Source organism: Embiotoca jacksoni, unplaced genomic scaffold (assembly GCF_022577435.1).
Source record: "Embiotoca jacksoni isolate LCO1_2020_lvr unplaced genomic scaffold, fEmbJac1.0.p SCAF_9, whole genome shotgun sequence".
Lineage (NCBI taxonomy): Eukaryota > Metazoa > Chordata > Actinopteri > Embiotocidae > Embiotoca > Embiotoca jacksoni.
The window spans coordinates 1,470,008-1,493,526 of NW_027185447.1; the positions used below are offsets into that span (position 1 = coordinate 1,470,008).

A 23,519-nucleotide genomic window follows, 5' to 3' on the forward strand; every position below is an offset into this window, starting at 1 on the left:
TTTCAGGACCATCGGTAAACTGTATCATCTACCAATAGTTTGAATGTGAGGCGTTTCTGGGACATCTGCGCATGCAGTGCCACCCACTACTGAAAGTACATTTTCAACCAGTGGGAAACATTGAGATCTCTCTATCTGTTTATTAAAGTTTATTATTAAGGTCACTGATACTTGTTGAAATGTTATCATCATAAATTCTGTTCCTACATCATAAACAACCAAATCTGAAGGAAAATATAATGTTGAATGTATTTTGCATAATAAACGAACAAATTATGGAAAAAGTTTTTTTTTTTGTGTGTGTGTGGGTGGGGGGGGGCAAAAGGGGGGGTCATTTCACCTTAAAACACAATAAGTTCAGCATAAACTAAAAATGGTATCTTGCCAACGACTGTTTTCACTGTGCTTTATGCCATCTATTGCGTTTAGTGAGTTGACAATCTATGCTGCTTTTCCTCCACAGTAAGTTATCAGTGATACCCAAACTAAGTGTGACGGCATTTAAAGACACAAAATGGAGGATGAACTTTTTTAAACTTTGAATTTGACAGGGTGAAAGTTACGGAGATGCCTCGGGGGCCAATCAAGAGCAAGGACCTTGATGTGTAGGTTAAAGCAGGCTGCAATGTAGCAAGCTATTCACGCACCACAAACACGCACAGACACGTATTGTGTATGATCTGCTGTAGTCTTTTAAAGACCGTCTTCAAAGAGTCTTCACTTCACTCCTCGTTATCTCACACCAGCTAATATGGGGAAGAAACTTTCTCACACATGTGTGCGCGCTCACCAACGCACGCACCCACGCCAGTCCTTGTAAGGTCATTTGCATCTCATAAGTGTTCAAATACTGTATCAGAACACAGACATAATGTGTGTTTGTGTCTGCACAACAGCATACAAAGCACAAACAAATGTTCACAAAGGGAAAGTGCCCACACGTACATATGGCCATGCACACACATTAGTACAACAGCAGAGGAATTCATGTTGAGCAAGCTGACTATCACATGTTACATTACTTTATTCCAGGAGAGACCTCAGTGCCCCTGAGCGATGCAGAGATGTGAGCACAGACTAGCATGAGGCAGACTAACACGTTGTTTGGGTGCATGATGAGCAGCTATACCTTCAAAAGCCTCGACTGCACAAACTTTGGAAGTGCAAGCTTCCAGTATTCTGTCCTCCAGCTCCTCCTCCTCCTCCTCACATTCTCTCTCTAACTTTCAGTGAATTTGTTACTGCTGCAGTGAAGCACATAGGAACTCGTCTGTGCTTTTGAATAATAAAACAGCAGGTCCGATTGAGCATCAGGGAATACCGAAAAGTCAAGTACAAAGGCTAAATCTTACTGAGTGCATGCATAATTACTGGTTCTTCTGTTTTTGTTGTGGATATAATAAAAGACAATGCTGTATATTCAAAGACAATATTTCTTGACTCAGGAAATACATACTTTATAAGCCAAGTCGACTGCTCAAAGACAAAGACTGTTCTACTGAAAGGATGAAGGCATTTGATCAGTTGTCTGTGGTGCTCCAGCTAAATATATATATATCGGACAATTAATGATACATGTATTAATTCAGAAACAAATGATAGTTTGTTAATTCATGAAAACAGGTTGCTTTACAATTCTCCTTTAACCGCCAAACAGTTGGCTCAAACAGAGAATGATTTTTGTTTTTCCTTGTACCTCAAATTAGTTGCTAAAATGGTGAAATGGTTATTTTCTTCCTGGTTATTTAGCTTTTACAAGCTCCGTCTATTTAGAGCGCATTTTTTCTGTGTTTTGAAGTTCAGCTTGGAAGCTTCCAAGTAACAGACCAGTGCTTAAGACCAACACACACATAAAATAAGAGTTTGGAAAACATAAGCAGCTCAACAAAAGAAGAGAGAATAATAAAGTCTTAGTTTCATTGACTTATTGGAAGAACAGTAAAGGAGAAAATGTAGCCTGTTTTCTTATTTTTACCAACTAATTGGAGCTTAAATAAAAGTTATTAACTTTATATTTCTTTTTTTTCCTTTTTTAATTATTCAACTAAATGCATTAGTCTGTTATGTAGTCTGTGATAAACTTGTTTGATAACCATTAACCCCCTTTTGTAAATTGTAATGCTTTGTATTAGCAGCATCTCTTTACATCTATCTCATTATACCAGCGCTGCAGACCTTAATTGATTATTAGGTCTGCCTTGCAATTTCATATCACTGTGTTATGCTATATAGAAGTGACATCATTCAGCAGTGCAACAGAAAAAAAAAATCTCAAAAAAACAAACATCATTTGCATTTCGGCTGATTTATATCACTCGCTTCACATACAGCAGGCCAATTCAATCAGCGGCTTGCGGGCCCAATATGGCCCTTTTGGATTCTATTTTATAGCCAGCAAGAGGCTGACGTGAGTTATGTGATAAATATATATACTAAAGTATACATTTCTAAGCTTCATGTGAACCACAGTCATATAAGGATGTAAGTCAGTAGGAGTATGCATCTTGATTGATACACAATCTATGATGGTAACCTGGGGTGACTGGATAGTTTTGTGGACGGGGAGGGGAAACCCCGTGTGTGTGTGTGTGTGTGTGTGTGTGTGTGTGTGTGTGTGTGTGTGTGTGTGTGTGTGTGTGTGTGTGTGTGTGTGTGTGTGTGTGTCAGGAAATGGGATGACACTTGCATTGCATCAGCTAAACAAGAGACTTATCTTTGCCAAACTAAAAGCCTCATCTATCAAAACGTGCCTTTCTCTGACAGAGAAAATCTTTGAAAAGCAGAGGTTATGTCTATTGCTGTGGGCGAATCAGCTTATTGTATCGACATGACCCAGATATGCATCCATGTCAGGTTTTTAGATGGCGTGCCCTTTGGGGAAGAACTTCTGGGGTGTATTTCACTGGAAGGACATACTACAGGTGATGTGATTTTACAAAAGAGCTTGATTTTGTAAACTTGATTTACAAGAGGTTTGCCAGTTGGTTATTGATGATGCTCCAGGTATGCTCGGGAGAGTGCAAGGGCTCGTGGCGAAGCTACAAGCAGTAGCCCACATATGCAGAGCTTTGTACACAACGCAGACTGAATGTGTCTGAAAAGCCCCATTGCATGGCAATGAACTTGGTCAATCTAATTTTTTGCTAAACCTGCAGCCTTCACATTTGACTTTTCCATCGGCTGCTTGCTGAAAAGTTTGAAAACACACTGACTTACCTAAATCACTAACAACGTCAGATTGCTCAGTGAAGGAAATGTTCCGGGCCGATTCAGTGAAATCCGCCAGGAGATTGTGTCTTTGCTTTGCATGTATAAACACAAACAAGCAACAGACCTCTGAGAGCACATGTTTGACAAACGGTTCATGTCATAAGTCAATTTCCTGTTTGACGTTTTTAGACACTTGAACACTCTAAATGTTGAAGTGCTGGGGCTTAAAATAACAGAAGTCATGTGTGATAGTTCTTTAGTGGTTACAGTTATTTGTAGTCATTAATCAGCAAAGTATTCTGTGCAGCCCTTATGCCTCCAGTGATTTTCATATTTGGTTTCTTCCTATTAAGTCGAGCAGCCGCGACACACAGTACATCCTCCTCTTGGCTGTGATGAAAGACTGCGTTAAAAGATGAGGTTCTGAGCTTAAAAACACGCAAACATTATGCAAATAAACATAAAGCCTTTAAAAAGGCCTCAATATTATATAATCCTATTTAATGTCAAACGCAGTCTACAGTGCAAGCATTTCGCCTTCATACCCTCCCAGAATTCTAATGATGAGAATGCAGACATTACTGCTGCATCAGAGTGGATAACCCCGTCTTGTTTACTTGGAATTAAGTGAACCACCTCCGTTTCATTTTCTTCAGATCAAAAGCAGATGTTTATCCGTGGCAATGTTAATGTGTTTCAGTACATAATCATATACAGAAAATATCAAAAATGTAAGCAGTGTTGTTTGGGAAATCATTTAGTTTTACAGCTTGTTTCTTTTAGACTTCTTCTTCCTTTTCTTCACTCAGTTAAAATAATGTTGTGCCTGTAAATTACCTAAATTTAGATCCAAAACAGTGAAGGCTGCAGTGACAAGGTGAACTATGACTTATTTTACAGCATCCAAAACTGTGTTTGCCTTTGAAAAGGTGTCATTTTCAGAATTGTTAGGAAAACAAGTTTGAGAGAGCAGCAGAACTTGGATTTCGTACTTTTACAACACATATTAACTCTGAAAGCCGGTTTTAATGACAAGCTGTCTTTGTGTAAAAATCTAAAGTGACAGCACTCAAAATCCTATCAATGTGATTTTGTTCTCTTTTGGTCCTCAACTCCCCCAGAATAATCTTGAGAACATGAGGAAAAATATGATTTATTTCTTTTACATCACACATGACACAGTACTGCTCTAAAAAAATAACAACATCTCTCTCCATGGAAAACTTCAAAAGCCATCATTCAGACTGGAACGCCGCATCCCAAACTTCCCAAAATTCTTCCTTTTTTGAGTAGTCATGTGAAGTAGGTTGTTGGTCTCTTATTGTTGGCAGAAAGTTATTAGTAAAGCTATTGATATGTCTTTAGAAAGCAATGTTCAAAATTAAAAGGTAAAATCTCTCAGCTGAATAGGTGTGCTGACACAACAATCACAGTACATGGTAGCACTTTTGTTCTTGATATTTCAACCCTTCAGATCTGCCCTGATATTTCAAAGTATGTCCCTTCCAGGTTTGACAAAAGCTCTCACCGTCTTTGCAGCGTTGATACACTGCATGTATTCTTTGGCCAGGTCTGAACACTTTAAGGTCTGGTCTCCGTTATCCTTGTAACATGATAAAATCTGAGCCTGTAGACCAGGACACACCGGGCTGGTATTGCGAGACCTGAAAGAAACACAGAGATACAGAAAGATATAATTATGAACAGGGTTAATGTTTTCTCCCCTTTTTCTTACTGATAGTGAGTTTGGGCTTGTAGAGAAAACAAGAAAAAATTATATTGTTAATATTTAAGTTTATGTAAACTTAAAATTACCTGAGAGCAGATTTTGTGACAAAAAGGCAGTAAAATGAAACATATCTAATATATGTTAGTGTGTGGAAGTTCACAAAAAAGTCGGTCTTAGAGATTTATCATCTAATCCTGCTGCTCTCCTCTGCTTTTCAGAATTTTATACGGACTATCAGCTCAGTGTTTTGACTTTCAGGGTTAGGGTCAGGCGGGCGACTTTACTATTTTTGGTTCTCTCTCAACACTCTCATAATATTGCTTTTGACGGCAGCAAAGTTTTGTTCAGCACCAAATGACTAGGAAACTAGTGGCGCAATTAGCAGGACTTGGTGGAGATCAGATCAGAAAGGGGGAATGAGAGTGAATATTAGATGAATATTAGATGAACAAGGGGCCTGTTTTGGTTGTCTCAAAGAACCAAAAAAAAAGGTGGAGGAAATGCACCTTAAATCGTTTTGCCAACCGGCATTAAGCAAAAAAAGAATAAGGAGAAGAATAGGAGATTTAGAAGAAGTTTGATGTTAGATGTGAAGAGCAAACGGCAGCCCACATCTCAAAGATGAAGCGAAAGACGTGCTTCTCATCTGGGTTTTGGATGTCGAATTGCATTTGTTGAGGCCAGAGTTTATGGCGTGAGTGAGTCTCTCTCTTTATACGTGTGTGTGTGTGTGTGTGTGTGTGTGTGTGTGTGTGTGTGTGTGTGTGTGTGTGTGTGTGTGTGTGTGTGTGTGTGTGTTTGAGGGTGGACTTATATATTCCCAAAAATTACTGAATAGTATTATTCCTTGAAATACCCATTAAAAACTGTCAAAAAAATTTACACTTGTGAAAGTATAATAAATGTTACTGTCTGAATCATTAGATTTTCAAATTTCAGTAATATGGAAGTAGACAGTCTTAACACGGCATTAAATAATTGTAAAATATTTTTCTTGACATGACAATACCTAAAACCTAACTGATTTAACAACAGCTTTTGCCATGTGTATTAATATACAACATGAACGTTTGTATCCTACTTCACGTGTCTTATCCACAGTGAAACAAAATTAGAAAAAAAGAAAAGAAAAAACATTCACAAGAATGACAAGGTCTGATTAAACAAGGCAAGACAAAGATGAAAAACAATTCCCATCTACATTCACGCCAACCTGCTTAGCAACTTATGGGGTGGATGGTACGTGCTTCATTGCAAATCATACAATTAGCGCTAAATCACATCTAATTGAGTGGGTAGGATCATTCTGATCAAACACAGCAGAAAAGTCTGCTTTGAGAGATTGAATTAGCCTTGCTTAATTTGATATGTGGGCTGTATTATAATTTGTCTTTGCCTGTCTATCTGTGTGATTGTTAACTATGACAGGCTTGTTGCCTGGGATCCTCACTGTAATGGATTCTGACTGATTGAATCAGAGACATGCGAGTTGTGGACACCCACGCAGGTGGAGACAGGCACGTGCAACAGTGTACACACCCACACGCACTTTGTAGTAGACAGTAAACATCCAAAAACCGTCAGTGCGCGCGCGCACATACACGCACGCACGCACGCACGCACGCACGCACGCACGCACACACACACACACACACACACACACACACACACACACATTTCCCTACACGCCAACACAACTGTATCCCTGCATGCACACTTTCTCTATAAGCAGCATTTAACACCATATTTATTTAATTGGAAGCCAAATTAAAGGCTCTTTCTGGCTTTGACTCATGGTGGGGACATGGCCCCATCGTTTCAATTACAGCATATCCGGATCCACATAGGCGCACACGCACTTTATCATCAGCAACAGGATCATAGATGCAATGACTGAGTTTATCTGAGCATTGGTGGGGGGGAGGGGGGGTAAAGAGGAAAAGGAACAGGGACGGGGAGAAAAAGCCCATAAAGGAAGGAAGTGAGATAAAACGATGAAAGGAGTGGAATGAAGCATCCATTGGCGTTCTTTCAGAAGCCCATTTTAAAAAGATGACGGCCTATCAGATTACTCTGTTCCCCCCCACACAACCTCCAATGCTTTATCTCGCCTGTTTAATCTGTCTTCTTCCACTTTTCGTCTTCTTTCCAACTCTCTCCTTTTTTTTTTTTTTTTCTTTTCCTTTCTTACTCCCTCCCTCCTTTTCTGTCACCACATTAACAACACAGAGAGTACGACACCAAAGCGCGCCATCTTTATCGCTCTCTCCGTTTGAGGCCGCTGAAGATAAGGAACTCTCCTTTAATTTGAAATAAATGGCCTTCATCAGGGAAGCCAAAGCCTCCTGATAGTGCTACGTGGTTTATTAAAGGCGCTTGAAGCAGAAAATTGGTTCAGCTGCAGCAAAAGCTAAAGCTCTGTCCACATGCTCCACCAAATTGAAGGTGAGGTCTTAAATCAACAATATTAACTGAGCCGCTTACAAAAATAAATAAATAAAAATAGTGGGCTTCGTTTTTAACTGGAAACGGGTAAAGCAGAGTCCCCGTCAGCTGGCTGAGCCATGTATGAGGTTGTTGTTGTTAATGTGCGTGTGCTGTAAAAATATTTGAGTGTGTGGATGCGGACGTTTTTTGGGGAGTTCTCCACGCATCTGTGAGCGGCAAATATGACAAAACACAAACAGTCAGATTAGTTGCTTAATTAATGGTGCTGCCCATTATTTTTAATCTCCGGCAGCGAAGGCGGAGGCGGGCACAACACAGAGGCCTCAGACTTCTGGACCACACAGCTTACCAAGACAAAGGGAAAGAGGGAAATGAAAAGGGGAGAAATTGGAAAACGGAAAAAGACACAAAACACACCAGCAACTACAAAAGCCTCTGGCAAAGCTCCGAGACCGATAAGGAAGATGCTTTTATCGCCTCTAAACCACGCTTCTCTCAGAGTTAAGAGTGATGTTTTTGTGTTTTCCTTAATGGCTTTGGCCATACATATGAAGCATTGTTTGTCCTATGCGCTATTTTATTCCTATCCTGTCAACTACAAAGTATTGGTATCTCTTCTGTGTTTCAGGCAACTAATTAGAAAATCTTGTTAAGAGCTCACAGGAAGTAGCGCCCAAGGAGGAAAAACATTTTTAAATTCAATATTGAACTGACGTGAGGAAGTCTGCAACATCTTTTATTCTCCATTATTTTTTACAGTGGGCAACTCTTATGGGTCACAACACTGGCTGCATATTTTAATATCAAATTGCAACAGCTGCATTTTCCAAAGAAAAGACTGTTAAATATTTATATAGAAATGCAAGGAAATTGTGTAAGTGTTGTACAAAACACCCTTAATCACAATTCAGATGGCTTCTCACGTGGCAGCCAGTTAGCTAACAACATTATCCAACCAACTTTTCTTTACGAGAGGGAATCAAAATTTCAGGCAGCTGCTGTCGCGCTCGTGATCTCCAGGGGGAAGCTTTAACCTTTGTTAATAAATATTCCAAGTTACGTAGCTTGATAAAAAAAAAAACAGCCCTTGTGTTACACATGGTTTTGTGAGCAGTGCCACTCTCGCAATCACAATTTGACCATGGTCTTCAGCAGTGAGCGCACATGCAATTTTGTGTCATATTCAGAAAATATAGAAAAATCTTTGACATTCGAGGGGTTGTGCACTGTGAATTCAAGGATCAGATTGTCAATGCCGAGTTTAATCGCGGCGTTCTGAGGTTAGGTAAAAACTTTCGGTGCAAACAACCTGAACTGTGTCGCGATGGCACTTTTGTATTTCAACATGCCCGCTCACCGCGCATTAACATTTCTCGTCCTCAATAACACAATCGTCACTCCCCACCACTCTTAATCACTGGATTTTCCCAAAAATTTGACACAAAATCTGAATTCCACTCTCTGCTCAAGTTTCAGGTCCAGGGTGAAAAAACGAAGGGACAAATCATTTTTTAATAAGAATCTACCGGAGCCAGGTTTTTTTTTTTAAAGCCAGCCCCTCTGTGTTATTCCACTTTAAGCCATTTCCACATTGGCTTTACTTTTCAGATCCAGAGAATATATACATTTTTATATAAACTATGGGTGCTCCTAAATTAACTTATATCCTTAACTGCTGCGAAATGTGCTGTGACCCAAAAGGTTTGATGGCTGTTATGAGATTGAGCTGTTAGAACATCGTAGTATTTAGAAAATTAAGGTATTAATTATTGATTATTTTAAGTGGAAGTGTCATGTCCAATCCAGCCACATTTTTCTGCTAAAATGAATTGCATGTGGGTTTGTTCGTGGATGATTAGTTTCAGCTTTTTTGAAACCTTCAAGTTTCAAGAGGTTCTAGTTCAAGTTTGTCATTTCAGCATACACATACAACTGACAAAACATAAAAAGTAGTAAAGTTGATGGTTGCACCAAAAGCTGAAAACTGAGCAATGACAAAAATAATTTAGCAAGAGACATCAGTTTATTATGGAATTATGAAAGCCCAAGAGCAAATGTCTTCATATTCAAATACTGCACGTCTTTTGCCAACTATATCATGCCTATGTTACCAACCATGTATATGCATACGCACGTTGTTTTTAAAACATTTATACTGTAGTTTGTATATGTGTGCATATCGGCCAACATATCCGCCAATGCCTATATATCTGTTGTAGGCAAATATCGATGGATAAAATCAGCCAGACAATTTATGGGTCAGGCTCTTATACAGAAACTTATTTTGCAAGCTCTAGAATTTGCTAAGCATAGCTGATAGGTCCACTAATGAGAAAACCTGAAGGGCAGCAGGAGACTGAGAAGTGAACACGTCCATCCTTATCTACTAAGGCCGGAAATGACGTTTGACATGTTCGAGGGTCCGAATGCCTAAACAGACTCCTTAACCATTACTGCTTTGATTAATATTAGTGCAGTGGTGAAAAAGTGGAAAAGGGAGATGATAACGACTGGGGTATCAGGAGTGGAGGGGGGGGGGGGGCAGGATAGGTGATTAGGAACAGCTAGAGAGAAAGGGCTGCATGCCTCTTATCTCTAGCTTGTAGCTTGTATGCACCTGCACCCTGACAGCTTTTCAATTGACCAAGGGCACACATCCTCTTCTGCCTTATCTTGTGTCTCTACACCCCTCACTCATCCTCTCCCATCTCTCCTTCCCTATCACACCTACAACCAGGAGGAGAGGGTCCTCTTTAGACGAGTACTCAGACTTGACTTTGTCTCTCGTAAACACTGGACTGAAGGCAGAGTACCACATTCCTCTTAATGCCTCTCACTGCTACCAGTCCTTTGTCAATGTACTGGTGAACATATTTTCTTTCAGGCTGCCACAGCGGCTCCGATGAATGTGCATAGCTTTTACAATACAAAACTCTTCCATAACCTCATGCTGTTTTGCTGCCCAGAAAAGTAGCTTTGTACCACTGTCTGACAAATTGGAAAACAAAATACTGTAAAGCAACCCTGGTTGTAAAAGTGTAAAGTGAAAGATCCAATCCCATTAAAAATAAATGTCCCAATTCATGTCCAACTATATACTAGTACTAAAAATGAAAAATATTCATTAGATATGCATTTATTTTTCTTAATTCTATGCTTGCTCTTTATTTCTCAAACTGTCACCTTATCTTGTAATTACCCACTTGTAAGTCATGTGCTCATGCCAGTGGTTCTAAACCAGTGGGTCACTACTTGGAACCATTTTGATTGGATCACTAATAAATAAAAGTCAAACTAAATTTTAGGGATGAACATTTCCCATGATGCACTGGGTATACAGCAGCCATTTCCTGCCAAAGTCTTCCTGACTGCAACAACCAAAATTAATGTTGTCACATTAGTAGTTAGCTCTAAATCAAGCTTTTGTTGACAGGTTTAGGATTAGATAAATCAACCTTTGGTTTCATATTTCATACCGTTCCATTTAAATTATTTACACTTCATGAGGACCACTTAAACTTGGTTGAAAAGCATATGCGCCTTGAATTCAAGATGAATCCAACTTTATATTGTATTGGGTTTTTAGCCTGAGTTTCATGTTTGCTTATTTGTTTGCTTTTGTTGTTATTTGCTTCATGTTTTTAACAATGTATTAATGTATTACTGCACTATTTTTTGTGAAGTAAATTTGAGTGGCTCAAAAATGACAAAAATCTGGATTGCGACTTGATAATGAACTAAAAGAAGTATAACGTTGAATGTATTTTGTGGTGGCAGGATTGCACAGTTTTCACAACATTGTTAATAGAGGTCCTGATACTGATGAGAGTCACTTTTGTATAAATGTAGCCAAAGTTTTAAAACCAAAATTTGTTAGTTTTAATGTAGCCTTGGAATTGAAATTCAGAAAAGAATGATGAGACATTTTTCATAGTAGATAGCCTGGTCTCGAAGAATTTCAGTTGGTGCCATAAAAGCATCAACGTTTTGTACCCAGCCCTAAAACTCACTATAAGAAATGTAAAAACACATTTCTATTCATCAGGTGAATGTATGACGCAAATGTCTGCTAAAACAGGAAATAAAATGTAATTAGCTTACAAGTCTGTCAGTTGTAAATCAAAGCAGGATGAAGATCCACGTGAGGGTGATGTGGGACTAGTTTTAGAAACTGATTCCAGTTGACAACCTTCAGGACATACTCACTTTAACACTGTTCTCTTTTCAGTTCAAAATCAAGTTGCTCTAAGTGTTTTCTGCAGCCAGTTGAAAGTTAGGGAGCATGTAATGTACACATTTTATATGTAGCTAGGTCGAAATTCACTGAACCACACCTCGTGTTTTTGATTGGCTTTTTTCTTACAGCACAGCAACAATTGCCAAGTAGTCTGCTTTTTAACTTGGACCCTGGACTTGTCAATGTTTCCAGCCTTATCACCGAGTGATCTCTGTAAGCTGATATCCGCTGACACAGGCTGGGAGAATCTGACAAAGGGTGGCTATTAAGGCTAGTTCGACTCCTACTGTAACAGACAGCTGGCCTTGTTAAAAAGCCTTAGAAACTGACCTGAGCGGTCTGATGTGGGTATCTGTCTTGTCTGTCTCCATCTCACACTCATTCCAACACTTTAAACTGTGAAGAGGAGGCTGTCTTCCTCACACTCACACACACAAAATCTATCTGGACTGAAAAGACAACGGTTTCCATCCTCATGTCTTTTTCTCTTCATCTGTATTTCCACAGCTAGCTAGAACTTAGCAAGTGAGCAAATGCATAATGCCATCGCTAAGTACATATTGTTTAAGTGTCGCAATTGCCACATCCAAGTATGCCAGTTCCAAAAAAGTTTTGTTACAACAGAAAATTGAAGGGAGGTATCCTACTTGTTGTGGCAGCTGATAAATAGAAGACACACATGTGACGCACCGATCGTAAAGCTGAGCTATTGCAGAGATCTGTTTTGGTTGGTTTGAGAGCTATTAAATGGTTCCCCGTACATCCTATCTTAGGTTGGCTTTCAATGTAAGACATAGTAAGTAATGACCGGCCACCACTAGAGCTTGTCTGTCTTCACCTACGTCCACAGCGAGCTTCACAGTAATACCACAAACCAGGCAATCATGCAGCAAACAGGCTACTTTGAACGGGCACAAGTAGTAAATAATCCCCTGCCACCACTTGAGCTTAAGGCTGATCATATATGGACTACCATATATATAGAGAATTATTATTGTAGATTTAAAGGTTTTTCAGTTTTGGTGGTGCAAACCTGAGTCACATGTTCAAATCAATCCGTCATCTGGCAAATCCTACGGTTCCTGCAAGAGTCTTGTGAGATTTTAAAACATGTATGTGGTGTCAATCAAGATGGGCCATCTTGATTGACACTCCATCCTTCAGCCTCCCAGGTACCTGGGCTATCCAGAGCTTCCATCATTTGATATGATAATATTTTCACATTTTTAATATTTATGATGGAAAAAGAATTTGAGCATCATGAAATGGTATAGTTTTTACAGGAATCTGCTGGTGGTAGAGATATCTTTTCATAACTGTGTGTGGGAGATTCTTTGAAATCGTGACAAAATAAATGTCAATGTTTTAGTCACTGAAGCCTTGCACATATTTTGACCACAGCTTTGAAAGAATTGTTATGAATACATTATTCATTTATTATTTTACAGGTAATGTTCATGGGCATTTTACGCCTTTTTTTTTTTAACAGTGGCAGTGGAGACTGAAAGAAGATAAGTGGGTGGAGATCAGCGGAATGAAATGCAGCAAAGATACGGCTGGTCGGGTCTGAGAGCTTACTGCACTCAAAATACTCTATCTGATAATATAATACAGAAAAAACATTTACTTTAAGATTTTCTTTCCTCTTTTCATGGGCTTTATACATTCTAATTTGTGGGGTGTATAGCTATTCAGTTATGTACAATTGATGCATTTTATACATTTTTGCCTTTCTATATATATATATATATATATTGATAACTGATATTTAAAGTTTCTTTTTAGATATTAACTAAATTATTCCTAAATTGAGCCTTTTGTTGTTTCTATGGGCTATAACACTGCAACTTTGATAGACATGTAATTGCACTATTTATATATGGCACTTCTGATACTGTTGGCAATATGACAAGCTATTTACTCCCAAATTGTCTTGTTATCACATTCAGGCACAGTGGTGAGACATAGTAACACTAAGAAGTCTGAACGCATTGAAAATCTATAATGAAAAAAAACAAAAAACATCCATTTGTAATTGGCAAGTTTGAAGGGTTTGGACGAAGATGGAAATGCAAATAGAGAGCAGCACACAGAGTCAAAGAGAATGATGGAAAAGTTGCTGAGGCTGTTCTGTTATGCTCCATTGAGTTCGACATATTACAGTGCTACAGGTTGCAGACTTTTTTGCTCTTTTCTCTGGTGCACACGCATGCGCACACACACACACACACACACACACACACACACACACACACACACACACACACACACACACACACACACACACACAGGGCAACAACACACTGGCCCTGTGCTCTCTGGCTTCCTCACAACCCCAGAGTGCTGCCAGCCAAAACCCAGTTTTTTTGCTCCAAGGATTAAACTGTGGATTAACACGTCACACACATGCACACGCATACACGCACGTCTATACACATACTTACACAAAGCACACAATAACATGGACAGTGGAGCCTAGCGGAGGGTTAGAAGTCATGCCCACATCTTATTTTAGCGTAGCTTTGTTCTGCACTGAAAGAAACTTCACTCAAATGGTTTCTCACATAAAACCAAGCTCTGTCGAAAGTTTGTGAAGTGAAGTTCTTAAAGTGTTTTCAAAAGTACACTGTTTAGTTCTGTTAAAGTGGAATGATTCCTTTGTATCATTGTGTAGAATTAATCTGTGTTACAACACGAAGTTCCGCAGCGGAGGTGGGCGACCTCGCCTCTAATAAAGACAATGTCCTTTAAATAATAACAAATGCGTACAATTTCCAGGGCGCCCCTTCTGAAAGTCTCCAGCCTCTGCGGGCACCCCAACGCCCAGTCCATCAGCCCCTGGAGCAGGCTGCCAGGAGTGTGTCGCTTACAGGTGGAGGTGATGGAGGTCAAAGGATTGTCTGGCCTTGTGCGAGGCTCAGTCTAAGGGGTGTTCCCTGCTAGCCGCAGCTTCCGCCAGGGGAGGTCTGCAGGTTTGGACCAGAGGCCAAGGCAGTGAGGCACTCGCAAACCTCAGGTTATCCATACAAAGGCCACAGGTTAAGCAACGCAGGGTGACACCTCCGCTGCACGCCGCCGACAGCGTACTGGGCAAATCTTAAGAAGAAAAGAGTGTCCCGTTGATTTTGTGACATAGTTCTGTACATCAAAAAGGAATAAAGCATATTGTATCGTCATCTCTGTTGTTGAAGCCATTACAAGTCAAGATGGGTCAAGATCCAGGTGACTCTGAACCTCTGCAGTTTCTTGCGGGTCTTGTTACGTATAAAAAACTCTTCAGAAACTTCTCTCGCGAAGACTTGAGTAAAAGAAGTCTGATGACTTTAGTCGATTACCTGGTCAAAAACAAAATTTGCATTCATCTAAAAAGCACTGTGGACAATGGGTTTAATGCGATAAGCCAAAATGAGAGACCACACAGCTAAGGTGAAGCCAGGCACTCACTCGTTTTCATTGCAATCTAACAAACAACAAGAAAGTGCACACTCGCTACAGCAAGTGACAACTTACAGTTTGTTTGTAATAAATAGCAGCAAAAAACATTTAAACTAAAAGCCCCTAAAATAGTTCTCCTGACTTATGTGATTTACCAGTTACATACTTACATGCACACCAGCAGGCGTCTTATAGCAAACAATGTTATTCAAAGTCAGAGGCATTTTTTTAAAGCAGACATTTTGACTTTTCAAATAACATTAACCACGACTCCACTCCATTGAACAATTGTACTTCCTGATGTATACAGGTCGACGTTGAATACACCCCATTTATTTAGGATATTTCAACACCACACATACAGATATGCCTTTTCCCCTCAGACCTTAATCCACTCATTAAAGTAACACTCCTGAATCCCCCGGAGGTCAGGGTTAGATTTGATTATAGAATGAATGAGAGCATAATCCTCTCTCAAATACATGTAAGAGTAGCATATAATTGACCACAAAGGTAGTTCCATACAGGAAGCTGGGATTACTTTATCTTCTCTGATAAAATACTCATGGATTTACAATATCTTTCTTCCCCCTCCACACATACGCAGATGCACACACATGCGCGCGCACACACACACACACACACACACACACACACACACACACACACGCACACACACACACACACAAAACATCTCAACGAGCTGTGGATTAGCGGTATTACTGAACAGTATTCCCCAGAGGTAACATTGCCTGGTCCTCAGTATCAACACAGATCAAAAAGAAGCCGGTGTTCCTTGAAATCTGTAGAATGTATATATAGATATATATAGATATATATATATCTATATATACATATATGTGCAGGGACAGGGGCAAGACTAGACTGGAATCAGGGCTTTGGTTTGAAAGTGTAGTCAGAAAGTGATCCTCTAAGTAAAAACCTACTTAAAAATAAGCAGGTTTTTGTTTTCAGTTCATTTGCTACTCATCCAGAATGAACTGACCATGCAAGTGCAGCAAATTCAGACTCTTTTGTACAATACCAGTTGTCTTCTCGTTGTATTCAGGCAATGAACAAGTGTTAATCATCCCTTTTTCCAGTTGCAAGAACTCTTCTTAATAAGTGAGCATAAAATGGGATGCAATATTAGCACAGCATAAGCAATAACTGTACAGGACAGCTATGCTCACACAACTGCTGTGCCAAAGGTAGGTCAAAGCCAAAGTCTGTAAATCTGTGATGAATTTAACAGCAAGTTGTTCCCTTAATATTTCTGCCATTTTATTTGACACTTTTATGATCCTCTGACTTCATTCCTTGCCCTGTTAAGAGTTCCTTTTAACAAAGTTGTCTCACTTGTTGAGTATGACGTTCTAATTACCATTAGATGAAGCAAAATAACATTTTAGTCATTAGTAATCATTTGCAGTTGAAATATGTTAAGATTCATGCCCACATAAGAAAAACAAAGATTTCACAAACATAAAGCAAATCACAAGCGAAAACCTGCCCTCAGAAATAATAACACTCATTATTTTGTCCTCAGCTGTACATACAATACCTGCATCCTGCATTGTGAAAGGTTCTTGACAAAAACAAATTGCAGTGGCAATAATTAGCTCCCTTTTGCCTTTTCCCGACTCATACCAAGATGGGGAAATAGGGCATTGTTAAATTCAGCTAAATTCAAGCAGTCAAAACATTTGCTTCATTTGTTAGCTTGCCATAAAGAATGCATTCATTTAACTGAAAAAAAGGAAAAGAGAAGATCAGTTTCTACTATAAGTCTGCGGTGTCCATGCTCATGTGTGTTCGTGTTTGAGTTGTAAGTTGGTAAGAGCATGTAAAGGGCTCGAGGGAAAGATATCATCTTACTTCGGACTGCAAATTAATTTCCGTGTGTGTGTGTGTGTGTGTGTGTGTGTGTGTGTGTGTGTGTGTGTGTGTGTGTGTGTGTGTGTGTGTGTGTGTGTGTGTCTCACCTGACGTTTGCTTCGGTCTCAGAGGCAGCTTGGTGGAATTGCTCTTTGCTCTGTTCGTATCTTTCCAAATTCTACAGACATTCACACAAACAACAACACAGAGGGACAAAAACAAAAAGCATTAGTAACTTTTACTTTTAACTATAACAAAATTTAAAAAGATGTAATCACTTTTTAAATAATTACCGGTGAGAAATGAGCCCGATACAATTTTGGTTACAAACACTCACAGCAGCTTTCTGTGTAAATGTTTCAATAGATCAGTGAAAGGAAACCATCAAGTTATAGTTTGACGGTTTGGGAAGTCAGATAACAAAACACTGCACTCATCTGTAAAGCCACAACTTGCTCTTTTAACACGCAGGTTTCCATGTGGATTACACAAAAGAAATGTAACATGCTGATTAAGGAGGAAACAGAGGGGCGGCAGAAAGCTCAATGGTTCGAGCGCATGATTCCTTGATTCCCAGCGGGCCAGACCACTACTCAAAATGCCCGAAAACTTCCTGACAGGGTTAAACTGGTCATCCTCCTGTTTCTATTGTTTATGTATAGTCATTTAATATATCCTCAATGGAGACTTCCTGCTGCACTATGAACTGTGCATACGGAGCGCTGCACAGTAAGGCGCATGGAGCAGGGGGAAGCTAAAGCTTCCGTGAGTACGAATTTCAAGTTACATTGCTTGATCAACATCAGCACCTGTGTTACACACATTTTTATAACAACTGGTACGTGTGCATTTGCGATTTCACCATGGACCTGAAACTTGAGCAGAGACCGCACATAAAATGTTGTTTTGAACTCAGGTAAATGGTCAATGGGGACTCTTCAAATGTTTAAGAAAGCCGGGTCAGGTGTTACGAGTGGCATTCACATTATAATTGGAGCATAACGTCACTATTCAAGACAAAAGAAGGCGCGTCATGTCAGGAGCGCAGCCAGGTGGGTTTCTTTGACATGCAGGGTTGTGCACCATTTATTCTTTTCCCAGGGTCAGACTGTCAACAAAGACTATTGAGACTATCTGTGGAGCAAAGGCACTTGAGCTCTCCAACATGACAACGCAGCCACTCGCAGTGCATTGAAAACACAAGTTTTATTTTGCTCCCCACCAAACCTACTTGCCAAATTTGGTCCCGTGGGACTTCGTTCTGTTCCCCAAATTAGGTTCAAGCACAGGGGTTGCTGTTTTGGCACCGTGAAGAAGATCCAGCCTGAATGGCAGATGGTGCTTGAGGCACTTACAGAATGGGACTTCCAGAAAGCGTTCCGAGCATGGCAGGAGCGCTGGGGACGGTTTATCACTACACAAGGGGACTACTTTGAAGGGGACGGCAGCCAGAGTTAAATGAGGTACACTTTTTGGTTGTTATAGGCACAGTCTTGGAACTTTTTGATTCCACCTCATCCAACATACTAATCACTAAATGAATCGCGATCTTTCTCAGTCTTAGCTATCACATCAAATTGCCCTTCTTTGCTTAACTGGTGTCATTTCACTTTAGAATATTCCCATGTGCGACCCAAGAATGTATTTTCTATACTTAATTTCTTCACTTTTATTTTTCCCTCATGTGCACCAGCTTCCCTATCACCTTTGTCTCTCCCACTTCTATTTTGTGCCTTCCAGTCTTTGTAAACACTTTGTGAATTCAAAGTCAAATCTCAGACTTTCACTAAAATTCTCGCAACATCAAAATAATGAAAAGAAAAGTTGTGGCGTAGTACGATATGCATCCTGAGGAAGGTTTTTCCGTTCCAGCCTCTTTCAGTAAAACTAAAGCTCGGCAGTGATGAGCTGCATTGCTCAAACATCGTGATTTCTGACTTTGTAGCCTGCTTGGTGAGCACCAAAACCCAAGCAAGCAGGCAGTGGTATTATGATAAAACAAGCAGCTAATCCAGAACAACTGCAGCCTCTCCTCTGCTGATCCTCCTAGCTTAGGCCTTTCAGCACCCGGTATCCCACCCAAATATTTAACCAGCAAAGTGTACCAGCTTGGGGAGGAAGTATAGGAGGGAAGAAAAGAGAGAAAAGGCTAGAATTGAGGTAAAAGAAGAAGAAGAAGAAATAATAAAGAGGGAGGAAACCTTTTGCTCGGGCTACTTGGGGTTGGATCGGGCTCTATGTGTTTGAAGTGTGGGCATGTGTATACGTGTAATAAAACAACCTAACCCGCTAGCTAAACCCTTTTATGGAAAAATCACATCAGAAATAATCACAAATTATTATTTAGTGAACAAAGCTGTCATATGTGACCCCAAGTGACTCTCTAACACAGCTGCATTACAACCAACACTGAACCAAAATAAGCTTTGCGACTGTGCCGTTTATAATACAAATTGGATGCCTACCAGAGTGAACTAATTTAGACTAAGACTATAAGACAGACCATTTGCTCTTAATATTGTTAAGTGCGTGTTTAGAAAGGAACTTTTAAATAGAGCACTGATACTCAGGGTCTCATTTTAAGAAAGTGGTACAAGAGTTGGGTGTAAACAAATCTTGGTGTCTCCATGTACCACTTATGCTTATATTTCACGTATCACTTTTAAGACATCCCTGTTTTTAAAGTATTGACTTTCAAGAGTAAAACATGAGCTGCTGAAATTTGACATAAAGGTTGAATTATTAAACTCTAGTTCCGACCTCTCTCACAAGTGTTTTTCCAGAGAATTTTTTTTTCAGTGCTGTTGTACAGAGCCCACAAAGACAGTGTTTTTGCGCATCAGCTGTGGACTAAACTAAAACTAGTTGACAACTAGCTTTTGACAGCAAAAGGGGGGAACATATTTTATCTATTTTTTAATAAATAAAAAAAATAATAACAGAGGTTGTGGTTTTTCAACGTACACTCACACATTAGTGAGTAAAGAGTGAAACAAACATGCTCATTGATGAAGTAAGTGCCATGAGGTAAACCTAATTCAGAACTGGGTTGGAATTCATTTATATCTTAAATAGAAGTAAATACTGTTTCTACAACAACAACAGAATTGTTTACAACAGCAAATGCACTATTCAAAGTCAATAATATCTCAGTGGATACAAATCTAAAATGTCAACAATGTAAATAATATGAGATCAACAGTTTGACTACAGCTTTTGTTTAGCTCAGGGTGCTGTGGTTGTGTAAAATATCCTGTTGGTGGATGGGACACTAGTGCCACAGCTGATGCTTTTTGACATGTTTCTGCTTTCTGAACAGGCGGTTTGATAAAGTGCTTATTGGGTTTTTAAATCACAAAGGTTTTGTGCAGTTGTCGTGGACTCGACACTTCAGCTGGTTGACTGTCTCCATCGCAGAGGCTGCAGCACCACCGGCTGCAGTCAGCTGCTCCAAGAGCAGAATGTGCACGTTGTTTGTGTTCATTATTAATTACAGTACGTACAAAAGGAAATCTCTGTGGTGGTCATAATTTAGCAGCGACACTGCACAGTTGTTGAAAGCATGCAGGGGAAATGCTGCACATGCAGGCACAACATCCATCTTAAGTGTATAAAGGAGTGTGTGATTATTTTGTAGCAGCCTGGTGGCATTTGATTGTGATTTAAGCAAGATAAACACTGTGGACATTCATGCATAACGGCGCTGTGCTCCGGTGTGGAATCTAGAATCAGAGGCTGCAGATTTATCAACACATCCATCCCGCGGCTTCAGATGGCTGCCGGGATTTAATGCATTGGATTAGAAGCTTTCCATTCGATGTAAACTAGCTCTGGGCAGCGGACACTTTAAGAAACACCTATTATAATTCATAGATTAATGATTGGAGTGTGTCTAATTAAATCGCTTGGTTTTTTTTACATTCCAAGTATCATTGTGTCATTTTTGCTCCAAGAACTTAGTTTGCTGTTGCTGACCAAGCAGAAATGGTCCTAAATATTTTAAACACCAAACTATTTGTTTGCTGACACCAAAATAAGGCCTCAACCTTATCTGCTCTTTATAGGCCCTTAGGGAGGAAGAGAACAAATTAAATGAGGAAGTAAAGCATCATATGTTCGAGACTCTGCCTCGGTGTACCCTCATTAGTGCTTTTTGGTAGGAATATTAGAAAATCTGGGACCAGGTGCTTCAAAAAATGTCTCTTGACAATTTCTACAGGTATAATGTATGTGTATTCATGTTTTCTGCCATTTTCATAAAACTGCATATTGCCGTTTTATAAACTCTATTCGATGTGAAACTTTCCACTTACACTTTAGGCCATTAATCAACATAAACATGCCCTTATTCATTTGTATATCAACACGTCAGCCAGCTGGGAAAAGTGGAGCGAGCTCATCGCAGGGGAGCTGTCCTTACAAGCAACCTTTCGGTATGTCTGTGGCAACTACAACACCTGTAGCAATAATATATCCCATCATCCTGTACCAAGTGATATCTCTTTCACCGTCATTAAATGTCAAAAAGTTGATTAAAAATGTATTGAAAAAGATCAAATACATTATTAACACATACTCAATGCATAGACAAAAGGTTGATTCAAATTGCAATGTTAAGTAATGTATGTAATGAAATGCATATTTTTCAACCTTTTCCAGGAATTTTTAAACCCAATTCAGACTACACATTTGTGAAAAGACTAAACTGTTTTAGAAAGTTGCAGGGAAACATTGAAGCAGTGGGAATTGGTCGGTCATAGCTCGACTCAGGCCAGCTGATCGTGTCGCCTGGGCCTCACCTCGTTAAGTCAGAAGTGGGCAGTTGTAGAACGTAAGACACGATAATTCATATTTTTTCTTATTATTAGAGGAGACACCAACTCCTCTAAATGTTGGAACTGCTCTGGAAAAAGAGCAGCTCCAAATTCCTTTCTGTCCTTGCAACTGTCGCAAGTAACTCACTATCACTATATTCATTAATGATTTAAGATGCTACAGATTATATTCAGCTATGAAAAAGCCTGAAAAGCCCACAGTTGAAATGGAAGTACAGAGAGTTTTTGTTGTGGAGATTTTACACAGTCCAATCTAGTTGCGTTGGTGCAAACTGGCAGGTTTAAGAATGTTGCAGACTGATGAATTGTAAGAATAAAATCATCCAGTTGTAAATCTTCGGTCTGTACTGGCCCTGACAAATCTCACATTTAGTAAACTTAGAGAACAAATCATTTTTGTTGTGTAGATTTCTCACTATGTTTTCATCTCCACCATTTTCCCTCCCCAACATTAACTGTCTTCAAAACCATTTGTGGTACCCTGCACATCCTATTTCTATAAACACGACAGTGTGTGTGGTAAAATGCCATGTGCCTGGTTTTTGTCTCTACACGCAGTACGCAAGCCTCAGACATATTCGTAAACATTTTGCCAAAAGCCCTAAAAACAGAAAGAGACCTAACAAGGAGAGGAGATGTTGCTTGCTGAGATCAGGCTGTAAACCCTGTTATTTATATTTTCTAGATATGACCTGGTTTATATAATTTTTGGTATTTTAGCCAAGTATTGCCCACACACACCAGGATCAGTTTCAGTATGTATATTTTAAGTATCACTCTTACATAAAAAAAACTGTAAAAAGTAACTTTCATTTATATGATGAATTATCATGTTGTATTCCTCAATGAAAAAAAACAAAGGGAAAATGAAGTGACATTATTGGTTGCCATGGTGACACTACTAAATTAAGCATTGTTTACTGGATTTCTGATCCAGCAGCTGTCATCTTCAGTATATCTTACTTTATACACTGGCGCTGAACTGTCTCCATCCCCCTCTTCCTTCTGTTCAACATATTTCCTCCAATCCGTCTTTTCTTCTATTTTAAAAAAACAGCTTCTTAACATCTTTACACAGACAACATTCTGTAAAGTCCTAAAGTCATTTTCCAACATTCATCTTTATTATAATTACTTAAGCATACACATGAATTATACTTGCAACTACGGATGAAGGAATGCACTGCAAAATCATCATAAAAATTAAGTTAAAAATAAAATTTGAACACATTTACATTACCATTCATAGCTTTAGTCCAATATTACATTTAAATCCATATTTTGCCGAACCATATTTGTCAAACCATACTTGCCAACATTCCTGACGGTTTTTGTGTTTCCTCATATCTGCACTTATATAATGGCCTTTCAAAATTCTTAATTCTAATTGACTGGAAGGCATGGATTAATTCTTCTGACTGGTACAGCAATCTCCCAGTTGTAGCTTTTAAGACATTATAACATTATTTTAATATGTTCAAATTAACATTTTTCTTTCAAGACCCAAATAATTTGGGGTGCTCTTAAACTATACATAAATTTAGAGCAAGGGTTATTTTTGTAACCAACAGAACAAAACCAATAATTAGCTCTTCAGAGAGAACTACGCAATTTATACTTGAAATGTTTTTGATATTTGCCTGAATCTGTACACGGTGGTGCAGTGGTTAGCACTGTCACCTCACAGCAAAAAAGGTTCAGGGTTCGAATCCTTTCTGTGCGGAGTTTGCATGTTCTCCCTGTGCTT

At 39.3% G+C, this 23,519-nt stretch overlaps 1 protein-coding gene across 2 annotated transcripts in view; it reads right to left on the reverse strand.

Moving 5' to 3' along the window:
- chchd6a (coiled-coil-helix-coiled-coil-helix domain containing 6a) overlaps positions 1-23,519 on the reverse strand; it is an 82,817-nt gene that overhangs the window by 20,138 nt on the left and 39,160 nt on the right. For both annotated transcript variants that reach the window (XM_069141357.1, XM_069141356.1), the window contains 2 exons: positions 17,045-17,115; positions 4,739-4,874 (listed from right to left, as the gene is read on the reverse strand). In XM_069141357.1, the coding sequence (XP_068997458.1) occupies positions 4,739-4,874; positions 17,045-17,115 (207 nt within the window). The remainder of the gene's footprint in view (positions 1-4,738; positions 4,875-17,044; positions 17,116-23,519) is intronic.